We start from the raw sequence: 13,241 nt of genomic DNA, 5'->3' as shown, positions 1-13,241 counted from the left end.
TAGTTAATTTCAGAAAATTAGCATTGTCTTTACCTGGCCTTGGATGTCGGTTTCAATTTTTGTTTAAAAATAATAATTTTACTCTTATTCGTTATCCTTAAGATTTTCTATACATAGTATTGGCATTTTTTCTACAACTTTAGGTTCATGAAAAGTGATCAGATCAACTATTTAACAAGATCCCATTTTTACTATTTGGGTAAGGAAGGGGAAAATTTGTCTCTTTTTTCATTTTCTTTTTTTATCACATTTTGCTGACGCGGACGAAGTCGCGGGCAACAGTTAGTTTAAGAATAAAATATAATATTATACTATGTGTGTTGTTTACTTTCAACGTTTACTTTCAATGTAAAAGGTGATTTACCAGATAGATTTTACCTGAGTAATAAATAAGTAACTTTATAATGTGTTATGTGTATATTATTTACCCCTATAAGAATTAAGAACCTCATGTCATAACATATCCGACGATTGAAAAATCATTCCAAACGAAAATGTGTATCTACTTTTCAATCGTCACCTTTTTCCCCAATTAAAACTTATGATACCTAATTTGAAATACAAAATCTGTCAAAGTTGCATATTATTTATTTCTTATAGAAACTCAGGTAAAATAATTACTCGAACGGACTATACTATCGATAGCAAAATACCATACTATCGATAGTAAAATGTACATCACTAGCACACGCACACATTGACAGATCGAAAATGGTCACGCATTTTCGGGTTGTCAGGTCGTCTATACGACAGTATATATTATAAGTCTATGCTGGATACAGTGTGGCCATAAGAGGCCACACCGGAAACAAGTGGCCTGTGGCGACTCTATTAATGTCGTGACTTTTTTGACGGGCTATATTATTGCGGCTCTACACGATCGGCCAGCGTAGTGGGCCATCACGATGGGCCAGCGTGGGGAGGACGTAGTGGCGTAGGATGGCCGATGGCGCCAGCGCCGGCCGTGGAATGGCGGCGGTGTCGGTTTTTCGGATCAAAGGATAATGGCCCAGCGATGGCGGTACGCCTCTACACGTGGCCGGTACGACAGTCGCTGCCCGACCGCGGTCGAGTGAGGACGTCGTATACAATAATAATAATTTACGAATTTCATTAAAAATGACGAGTACGTGGTCTCATAATGAATGAAGCTATTTATTATTATGATTTATGACAAAGGCGAAAGTTTGTATGCATGTCTGTTACTCTTTTACTAAAAAAATACTGTATTGTTAAGGAAATAGAACTCATTTTAGGAAAACATCGTTTTTGTGTGCGCTGTCTAGTTATAAGTATCATATCTCTGCTTTGGATTTTGTTATCTTGTTTATTTTGTTTGAATTAAAATTCGTATTTACTTTAGATCCAGTTTCATCAAGCAATGTTAAATAAATGATGGCTTGTTAAATTAGCTAATGGCCTGTTAGAGCTATTGAGCGTTCCACCAAGCCCTAATGTCATGTTAAATCACCTAACACGGTGTTAAATTTAATTCCTGCTATGGAGGTTGGTTAAATATTTAACAGGTTGTTATATGAGTCAAAATAACAACTTTCAAAGACAATAATATGCAATATAAATAAAAGAATCTGTTTTGACTTGTGAATCTTTCCGTCATGTTTCCGCTACGTCCTTATTTTTAATTATTTTCATAGTTATGAATAATTATTTATTTTCACTGTGACAAAAATTCAGCCTTTGGATTTTCCTTGACATTGCAAATATACTAACTTGTATCAAAACAAGAATGAACGAATTGATAGTTGTTCACTCGTTGTTCACTTAACATTGCATTTACTAATCCGCTGTTAAATTAAATTTTTACTGTGGGACATAAGTATTTTGACAGTCTGTTTAATTTTCTAAGGTCCGTTAAGTAATGCCTACCCTAAACCCTCTTATTTGTATTCCTTATTATTTTGTTATATACCTTAAATGTTTTAACATACCATAATTAAACTAACAATATTTCTCTTTTCAGATCTCAAATACCAAAATTATTGTTTCATGATTTTTACCAATTCGTTTCGATATTTTTTTTATTTCAATACTTGACACTGGCAGAATGTCGCAAAAAGCGATGGTTTGCCGTAAATAAAAGAAGGCCATTAATAAAAAAGAAGAAGAAATAAAAGAAGAAGAAGAAGAAGTAATGCATTGTTAGGTTGTTAGGATTTAACAAACAGAGGTTGGTGAAATTGGGTCTTAAACTAATAGGTACAATCAAATATATACTAGTAATCTGTGGGTACAATTCAATCAGTTTAAAATATTTTTATAAAGTGTTAATGTTATTACATTTATTGAAGATATTTCGTAGAGCATTATTATAACTACAGAATCCAAATATTAACAGCCTGCAAGCTAACCTTCTAACTATACAAAGCTTAAGTATCTCAAAATGTTGGGATACTCCAATGCTGGTATTCCAGATAAATCTTGGCAACCACCAGTTGCGGTACTGGAAACAACGTAAGTTAAATGTTAATTATGTGGCAGTGCACGTATGGAAAGATACATTGTAACGGGTGAGTTATGCATAGTTCCAAAAAGTAGACGAAATACGTAAATTAATCGAATGAAAGAGCGCGGTCGCATGCGACCGCTTGGGGCTTGACAGGTTAATTTGCTATTCATACAAAAAATAATGGTAAATATTCCGTAACCGTGCGCCACCAGCGATTTTGAGGCCGTTTTTTTTTACAGTCGCGTTGTAATCTGTAAACATCAGAACTAGTATTGTTATGATGGCGCATGACTATTTCTGGCTACAAAAAAAAAAAAAAAATTTTCAAAGTATGTCGACGGAGCCCCGCTACGCGGGGCCCCTATTTCTGGGTGTTGTGGTCTACGTTCAACCTAACCTACTTTTGGACTTTCTGGATTGTGTTACTTTTTGTTTTGGCGGGCTTTGCTTAGGGGGGCGCCCCCCCCCCCCCCCCGTCCCAAATACAACCCCCTTTGACCACCCCCTTTTTATTCAGCAACGGATACCGAAGCGGTGGGACGGGGGGGCGCAGGCCCCCATAAAGGGGGCTGGGGGGCTCAGCCCCCCGCCAAAACAAAACATACACAATCCAGAAAGTCTAAAAGTAGGTTAGGTTAGGATGGAACGTAGACCACAACACCCAGAAATAGGAGCCCCGCATATCGGGGCTCCGTCGACTTTCTTTTGCCAGAAATAGTCATGCGCCATCATAACAATACTAGTTCTGATGTTTACAGATTATAACGCAACTGTAAAAAAAAAAAGGCCTCAAAATCGCTGGTGGCGCGATACGGAATATTTACCAAAAGAATAATGACTGTAGGTCATAGGTGGATCTACAGTCCTTACTACTTTTTATTTTTGAGTTTGCAGCTTCCGAAATGCACAAGTTGAGAAAATTGCATTTATAATTTATAATGGCAAAAAACACACATTTCAACGTATTTTAACATAATATTTGGAAGTTAAAAAATTATAATAAAGGTTAATAGTCAAAATATACATGTTATAGGTTTATACTCCATTCGGGCTAACTTTTCCATATAAACCGTGATTGACAATGAAGTGTCAGATATTGTTTATTGTGGTTTTATATGGAAAATGACAAGTTTTTGACAGGGAGTCAATGACCGCTAGTGACAAGTTAGCCCCAGTGGAGTATACCAGAATGTGAAGGCAAAAAGTGAGAAAAGAAATTGTTTGTAGCAATACCAGGTTAAACCATTAGAATAAAACATTTTGATCCTTTTTTTCCCTAAAGCGGCTGATTTGGTGTGTGAAACATGGAAAAATAAAAAAATGTCCAGTGATCTAGGATATTTTTTGAAAAAATCTGCCATCCAAATTTGCCATCAGATCCTGGTAGACCTATAATTATTCTGATTTCAAATCTGATTTCTTAGGTTGAACCTGCAAGGGCAGAAGAATCACAAAAGTTTTAATTAAACCCAAAAATTAGTAAATTAATGAGATCAAAACTGTTAATTACTCATTAAAGTTACATAATATTCTAAGGCATTTTGGAATAATTGAATGAAAGGAACTTGTTTAAATATGTCATGAACATACCTTTCCATCGTGCACTGAGTACGGACCAAATACGTTTACCTAGTACGGAGTACGGACACATATTTACATTTTTAAGGGGGTGACTCACCCAAAATTTTCGATTTATAATTTATTTTTATACTTGAAAATAAGCCCTGAATTGTTTCATTTTCTAAACATAAATACTACATTATATTTCCAAGAATCCGATCTGAGCAAAAACACGATAAGTATCTTAAAATTTTCGTGTTTTCTCACAAAAATTTTAAGAAAATCGCAAAGATGCATCTAATTTTCACGAAATTTTCATTTATTGCCATAACCGTGCATTGAACTAAGTTAATATTTTAACACATTGTATAAATTCTATCATTGAGAAACCGTACTAGCGGATTTTTAAAATGTTGTATATTTATCGAGTTATTGAGAAAAAACTAATTTGGCGATGAATCCGCGTAGTCCTTTTTCACCTGGCATATGGAAGACAGGCGTGAGTGTGAAAAGAGAAGCATGTCAATGTTAGATTTTTTGGGTTAGTCGCCCTCTTAAATAAGGTTAATGGCTATGTGTTTTTATACATAATTAAGTTTTTTTTTTCAGAATGGGTACTGTAGTTGTAGAGATGTACTGGAAACACACACCAAATACGTGTAGAAACTTTATGGAATTAGTAAGAAGAGGATACTACCACAATACGAAATTTCATCGGGTCATCCGAGACTTTATGATACAAGGCGGTGATCACACAGGAACAGGCAAAGGAGGCCAGTCAATCTATGGACCAACTTTTGATGACGAGATCTCAACTGACTTAAAACACACAGGTGCTGGTATACTGTCAATGGCAAATGCAGGACCTAATACAAATGGATCTCAGTTTTTCATTACATTGGCTCCTACACAATGGTTGGATGGGAAACATTCCATTTTTGGAAGAGTACAAAGTGGAATGTCTGTTATCAAACGAATAGGTTTAGTGGAGTGTGATAAAAATGACTGCCCTGTGGACGATGTGAGGATTGAAAGGGCTTATATACCAAAATAAAAAATTAACTTGTAATAATAGTATTATTTTTTTCTTCCTTTCAATGCGTGTGAGCATGTGACAAAATACCTGGGGTTTTATGGTGCCATAGTACGGCGCAGTGTCTAAACCACAGATTTTCCTGTTCTGAGGTCTAAACCATAAAGTTAATATACCTAGCGGAATAGAGAAACAAAGGCCTGAGCAAGAGAGATGTCACTATCATTATCACTGCGTGGTAAAAAGAGACGTGTGATACAAGACAGCAGCACTCATTTTTTGACGTCCAGTCGGCACGTGCCGTACGTTGACAATTTAACCAATTCAATGCGGCGCACCTTTTTGGAGACTTTCAGTCGTGGCGGCATACAATTTTCCCGTGACACGTGAGCCGTGTCATACGCCATAGAAGTAGATGACACGGCTACCGTGTCATCCGCCACGTTCAAAAAACTTTATGGTTTTTTTTTGGTTTTTACGCTTGTATTAACTTGATTTATTTAGTTTAGCCCAAACCACTGTTGTTGACGGAAGGCTACGTTGTTTTGAGTTGATTTCGAGTAGTTTTACTAAGTGTAAACCTGAAAATGGCAGGTAATCGATTTTTTTATTCAGATGTTGCAAACCATTTGTAGGTTTCAAAGTTAGAAAAATGAGTACCTACCTATATTAAATAGATCTGGATTTCCAAAGTAAATAATACGTTCGTAGATAAATTAAAAGAAGTTCAACTAGTCAATTCCATACACAAAAACTAAGTTTTCTCGATATAATATATCGATTTTCAATAAATTTCATAAGCACGATAATTGGGTTCCAGTAATAAAGCTTATAGTTACACGACCACTTTTAACCGCAGGGAAACGTTTTATTCCTATGGATAAGGAAGTTTGCGGAAACAGTTAGTTAGAAATATTTTCGAAAGAAACAACTTAGATTAAAACAAAAATCGTTAGTAGATTAGTAATACTTTGATGTCAACGCAAGTATTTTTCTACATTATTTAAAAAAAATGCGAGAACTTGAAAGTCTAAAATAATATAGAATAATATGGACTCCCCATATTACTTCTTTAAAAGTATACTACTAAAAAGCCCGGCCGCACATTATCCGAATTTATGATCAGAAAAATTGGGACGCTCATACATTTTGCATCAGAATGCTGATAGTATGCGGGGTCCACAACAAAATGTATGAACAGAGTACGTTTCGGCGGGCATCCGAATTTTTGTGATCAGAAATTTCGGATAATGTACGGTGGGCTAAAAAAAGGAGACAGCACCTACTTTTTTCAATTCACAGAATATTCAGATAGGGATCCTATAAGCTTGTTTAACGTAGAAAATTTTGACGGTTTTGTTCGGAGTAGAACCTTCTAAAGTGTGATACAATCGCTTTTTAAATGACACGGCTCACGTGTCATACGCCACACGTTAAAAACCCATAAGACGCGGCTGCCGTATAATCCGCAATGAAAAACCTTTTGAAAAAGGTTGACGGCCCCTACTTTTTTCAATTCAAAGAATATTCAGAGGCGAAGCCTATAGGCTTGTTCTACGTGGAAAATTAAGATGATTTTGTTCAGAATAGAACCTTCGAAAGTGTAATTTGAGGGAGATACAATCGTTTTTCAAATGACACGGCTCCCGTGTCATACGCCACACGTTAAAAACGCGTATGACACTGCTCCCGTGTCATCCGCACTGAATCGGTTAATCTCATAGAAATCATGTTTAATCATGCTTGTGTAAGTGTAACTTGGTAAGAAGATGTAGTATGTTTTTTTACGTCCGTGGTAGTATGTGAACCGCTTTAAGATTTTGATATAAATATTATTTACTGCCTTTAAGTTCAAATAATTCCTAACTTGTGAAAAGTGATATTGGTGTGTCGGGGGACCGCCAAGTAAACTACAACCTACAACCGCCAAGTCGCTGATTTGCTCCATTCGGTTCACTGTGAACTGATCCACTATAATGTTATCACGGACGCAAAAAAAATACGGACGGATCGCCATTAAGAAATGAGTGAAGCACCCTTAATAAGCCCAGGCGATCATACGTACACACCTTGCACACACACTCGCACTGTAATAAGCCGATCGTACCGCCATTACGCAAATAGACTGCATCGCGGTGACACGTCTTTGTCATTCATAAATAAAAATAAATATGCCATCTTGTGTTGTAAAATGGTGCAAGAACAATACAACCTTACACAAAAAAAACATCAAGGAATAACCTTTCATAGGTAAGATAACATATTTCAAAGTATTTTGATAAAATAATGTAAATATTAATTAAACTTCAACAGTTGTTCAACAGTAATGTCCATAACAAAGTGGGGAAATTTTCCCCAAACCGGGGAAAATTTTAAATTATTTTTAAATAATCAAATAATTAATTTTATTGTCTTTGATTAGTGTCATGTAAGTATTTAGCATACTATTGACCAGTAATTAGGCAGAAATCAAGAAGTTTGTAAACTTCTTGGCAGGAATACAATAATAGGGGTGTAGACAGTAAACGAAATCTAATACAAATTATTGTTTTTTTGAGAGTTTGTATTAAGTATAGAATTACCGAAAATGGACATATTTTACTTAATAACTTTATAATATTTTTTATATTTAATAAGTGGCAGGCGCGGGGCGCGCCGAAAGGAGCAGGCGCGGGCTAGTTCAGTTAATGACGCTATGTGTTACGCCTACGGGAGGCACGCGCTTAGTAACATATTATGCTTTCAGTTCTTAAAACAACACCGAAACCCCCAAACATGTATCTTCAAGGAGGTTGGAGTTCTGTTCACCGCCTTCGGACCATGGTATAATAAATCTTGGTGCAAAATCTTACTTTTTGGTAAGGTTTACTTGGAATACTTCATTATTTATCCAAAATCACAATAAGTTTCCATTTGAAATACTTACTTCAGATTATGAATCGAAATCACAATATCAGCCAGATAAATATGCGGTTTTAGTAAAGATAGCGAGGAATTCCCTCAATTACTTATGGATCCCATCATGAAGTCACCTTTTTTATGAACATAGTACCAAATTCGCGTTAAACCCGATACAATAGCGAAAAAATCTTGAAAATCGGTCCACAATCGGCGAAGTGATCGTTGAACATACAAAAAAATATATAAACAGACGAACATATAACCTTCTCCTCCTTTATGGAAGTCGGTTAAAAAAATGCAAATAAATAATCGGCCAAGTGCGAGTCGGACTCGCGCACGAAGTGTTCAGTATCGCTACATAGCAAAAATATGCCAAAAATTGTGATTTTTGTATGGGAGCCCCCCTTAGTTTTTTATTTCATTATAATATTATTATTAATTAATTAAGTACACATATAATTAAGGTCTTGGTGAAAATTTCAAGTGCCTACCTGTTGCCATTATTGAGATAGAGCAAAAAAAGCCAAAAAATCACGTTTATTGTATGGGGCCCGCGCGGCGCAGTTGTGATATGACGTCACAGCGTAACCGGGCGCCCGCGTCGTACAGTTACAACGTTACAACTTATTTTGCTTATAAATCGGAAACTAATTAACGTACCTATCCAAGTAATTCTTTCACTATATAATATTCTTTATTTTTGACAGAGAATGTGGACTGCTAATAATCAAAATTAGGTAACATTCTCCATTGACTAAACTTGACAACAAATTCCCCGCATAGCAACCTAGATTCAACGAAAGAGCTCACTGGTTGTCTTTTTTTTTTTTGCTAGTCGTCGTTTTGCTAAGTAATAATATATTAAGTTCTCCATCGATACGACTGTACATGCACAATGTTAAAATTAAACTGGAGACACTGCGTAAGTCGGGTCTCCGCGACGGGTCCCGCGACGGGGACCGCTGCGTGTTCACGCGCGTGCTCAAGCGACGTGCGCCCGTCGCGGGTGCCCGCTTAACGCAGTTTATGCCCTTAATTTCTTAATTTACAAAAGTGGATATAATTGTTGTTTGACGACCTCTGTGGCTCAGTGGGTGGGCTGTCGGTAGCTCAAGCCGGGGGTCGCGGGTTCGAATCCTGCCGACGGAACAAAAAGTTTTCAAAGTTCCTGGGTCATGGGTATGTACTAAATATGTGTACTTTTGTATTAAAGAGATAATAATTTGTAAATGAAAATTACATTAATTCCCCTGTATTAACCTCTACCAATTTTTTGTTAGTAAGTACACGAATTTATAAATAGAAGCGGCATTATTTAATAGTAATAATGGCGCTTCTTATTAAGAGGGCGACTAACCCCAAAAATCAAACATCGTCCTTCTCTCTTCACACTCACGCCCTTTTTCGTATGTTAGGTGAAAAAGAACGACACGGATTCATCGCCAAATTAGTTTTTTCTTATTAACTAGATAAATATACAACATTTTAAAAATCCGCTAGGTCGATCTCTCAATGATAGAATTTTATACAATGTGTTAAAATATTAACTTAGTTCAATGCACGGTTATGGCAATAAATGAAAAATTCGTGAAAATTAGATGCATATTTGTGATTTTTTTCTATCGAGAAAATTTTAAGATATCGTGTTTTTGCTCAGATCGAATTCTCGGAAATATAGTGTAGTATCTAATTTTAGAAAATGAAAGAATTCGGGGCTTATTTTCAAGTATAAAAATGAATTATAAAAACGACACTTTAGGGATAGTCGCTTCCTTAAGTAAGAAGCACAAACAAACACATAGTGATTAATTTACACAAGACAATAATGAATGCACCACAATAAATGCGTCGGATCCTGTGACCGTTTTTAGGGTTCTGTAATCAACAAGGAACCCTTATATTCTCGGTCTATCTGTCCGTCTGTCTGTCTGTTTCTCCGCGGTTTCGCTCAGAGAATAGCCTACGAAGCCGAAATTTGGCATGAATGCATATAAACGGTGTCGACAAAATGGTATATAAAACCTTTAAAAAAATCTAGTATTTCACCAAGCGGGGAATAAGTCTTTTTATTTTGCGTCCAGTCCACCGTGTGTGGTGTCGTTGGATAGGGTTTTAAAAATATTACGAGTATTATTATTCGAAGAAATATGCAAAGTTTTAAAGTCGAAGAAATCCTTAGTGTCCAGTGTCTCCCCCTTCTACCATCTATTAGCTAAACGGTTGATTCTGTAAAATATGTGGAAAAATTCATGAGAGTAGGAAATATGCTAAATTTAAAAAGATATTTATCACGGCTAAGAAGACTTTATAAGTTATTGAGAAGTACAAAGGAATTTTTCGTTCAAATTCTTTTGAATGTAACTGAGATGATGTTGTTAGTAGTGTAAAACATGTTATAATTGTACATTCATAGACGATACAAAACTTATTGAAAACTAGCGGTATTACGGTACCCTCTATTGTGCGTGGCTATACGTACTTGGCCGGTTTTTTCGCTCCCATTGGTCATTTGTAACGCGCAAGCGGCACGCGCCATTCACAGACCCGCCGCTTTTTTTTTCTTGTCGCAACTCGTATGACATTCGCATCCGCATAAAAATCCGTATCGATTTAATGCGAATGCGGATGCAGATGCGGATGTCCAAATATATGCGGTTGCGGATATTCGCAACATCCCTGGTTTTCATGGTAACGAATGGTACATCCACGGGCGTAATATATAGATTTGATAGGGGGGGGGGGGGGTCCTTAACGTAAAAAAGCGGCCAAGTGCGAGTTGGACTCGCCCATGAAGGGCTCTGCAGCAGCAAATCGGTAACGTGCTTAGGAAATCAAGAGTACTCCGGTTAAGGTTCCGTACTCAAAGGGTAAAAACAGGACCCTATTACTACGACTTCGATGTCTGTCCGTCTGTCTGTCTCCAGACTGCATCTCAATAACAGATAGCTAGACATCTAAAATTACAAGTAAGATGGATAGTAATGGGGGGGGTCCGGACCCCCAGGACCCCCACCTTATATACGCCAATGAGAGTCTCGTGCGAGAGCCCCTTGCCCGAGTGCGATCATGTACAGTCTGTCAAGAAAGTGAAGAAATCAAAAAGTGGCAACGTCGTAGTGTCATCCCTTTCAAATCAACGTAAGAAAAAAGGGATGACACTACGATGTTGCCACTTTTTAATTTCTTCACTTTCTTGACAGACTGTACACTCTCGCTTAGTTCAATCGCAGTTATGAATTCAGAGAAGATGGACCATTATTTTTCTCTATGAGATGGACGAAAACACTTCTCTTGCAGCTGCCGTAGCTCTCTGTGCTATGAGCTATTATAAATAATTAGTAATTACCAAATATTTCCACAATAAAAATTAAAAAATGGCGAAAACGTATCTACGATCAATGATCATTGATCCACCATTCACCATGCATCGAAAGCTATCATTGTAATCCATTATCATATTTAATTTTATTTTTCACAGACATAAACTAGTATATTATAAGTTTATGATACTCACTATAAAGGAACGGCTTCGCAGCATGGAATTAATATGTACTATGTACGTAGGTATGTATGTACGTGACGTCATTTTAGTATACTGCGAAGCATGGAATTAATATGTATTAATTCCATGCTTCGCAGTATACTAAAATGACGTCACGCTCTGCAGTGGTCGCAGTCAAAGACTTCTATTTAAACTGATGTAGACATGCCATACGCACCAAATGTTCCGCCGTTCCAATAAAGCTAATTCACACCATTGCAGTCAGTCTTCACTGGCACGCTGTACGCGACGGTGGTATGCGAGTGTGTACGGTTAGCAAAGAAATTTTTAAAACAAACTTAGTTTTATTTTCAGATACTAATTGTAATCAAAGGGCAAAATGCTATCTTGTGTTATAAGATTTTGTACAAAATATACAAATAAATCTTCAGGGATTACCTTTCACAGGTAACTATCATAGTTGTTCACAATAGATGAATAATTTTTACCTGACTACAGCAAAGCAAAAAGTAAGAGTTAATATGTGTCTCACAAGTCACAGGCTATGTATGTATGTATGCACTAATATGTTACCATTAATTTGCGTAAGCCAGTTAGAGTGCAGATTAACGCGGTATTCTGCAGATTATCTGGGTGAGTCAGTTAAATTGCAAAAAAAATTTTATATTCTTACATTACTAGATAATCTGCAGAATATCTAGGTAATCTGCAGACTACTGACCATGCATACGGTAAATTGTATAAAACAGGTTCTTGTTTGAATAAATCATATTATTTAGTTGTAGGTATGGGGATTATTGAATTTAATTTTTAGGACATTAACAATGGGATAAAATATTAAAATTTAAGTAACTAAAATATTACTGCACTGATAAAATGTAACAGATCAAATCAACTAGAAAAAAACCAATAATAAACAATTCAAAACAGTCTAATGTTAGCCATACACGCAACGGTCTATCGGAGAGGTCTACCTGTGGAGGTATGCCTGCGCAAGTAAATCGGAATGTGTGTGGGAATCGACCTGTGCAGTAGCTTGGACCTGCGCATTCGACCGGCGCAAAATCGAGAATCAATTCTTTCGAGTGACACCTGCGCAGGCATACCTGCAGGTGACCTCTCCGGTAGACCGTAGCGTGTGTGGTAGCCATAAGGTTAACATGCTGAAGTAAAAAATTTTTAGGACATAAATGAAGGAAGAGTTTTTCTTAGATTGTGAAAGAGTGACGTTAATGTGTTTTATATTAATTTCTTAAGATTGTTCTGGGTTTTTAATGTGTTTTATTGGTAGAATATTAACCATTAGATAATTATTATCATGCACAAGTGTAGGCCAGTGATACAACTTCCAGAAACGTGCCTTTTGTGTTCCCTCCTAAAATTCATCGAAAGTTTTAGTAAAGCGTCTACCATTTTACTGAATCGACCGATTTGAGTCCTTGACTGCATTGACTTTTACTAGACTTTGGACTTTACCAAATAGAAAATCGATGCTAAAAATTGTTACAAGAACATAGTTTTCCCGCAACTTATTTGACACTGGCCATGGATAATGGTTATAAAGCTGAAGCGGCATAATAAGAAAAAAATAAACAAAGGATAAAATATTCAATATTAATTTCAATGTTGTTGTTGTTAATGTTACTCCACTGATAAAATATAACAGACTAAATCGTCGAACATAGGAACAGAGGGGTGCCAGCGAAGGAGCGTAACAAAAGTGTTTAGTTCACTGTCTTCCGCAATTCAACGATGTACCATTCGTTACTATGCAAACT

At 36.5% G+C, this 13,241-nt stretch overlaps 1 protein-coding gene across 1 annotated transcript; it reads left to right on the top strand.

Annotated features, from left to right (window-relative positions):
• Positions 1-2,253: 2,253 nt before the first annotated feature.
• LOC121738694 (peptidyl-prolyl cis-trans isomerase-like 1) lies at positions 2,254-5,093 on the top strand. Its single transcript, XM_042130913.1, has 2 exons — positions 2,254-2,472; positions 4,637-5,093. Exons 1-2 carry the CDS (start codon positions 2,402-2,404, stop codon positions 5,079-5,081), a joined length of 516 nt encoding a protein of 171 aa, XP_041986847.1. The 5' UTR covers positions 2,254-2,401; the 3' UTR covers positions 5,082-5,093.
• Positions 5,094-13,241: the final 8,148 nt, after the last annotated feature.

Source organism: Aricia agestis, chromosome Z, assembly GCF_905147365.1.
Source record: "Aricia agestis chromosome Z, ilAriAges1.1, whole genome shotgun sequence".
NCBI lineage: Eukaryota > Metazoa > Arthropoda > Insecta > Lepidoptera > Lycaenidae > Aricia > Aricia agestis.
This window is presented reverse-complemented; position numbering and strand designations above follow the sequence as displayed.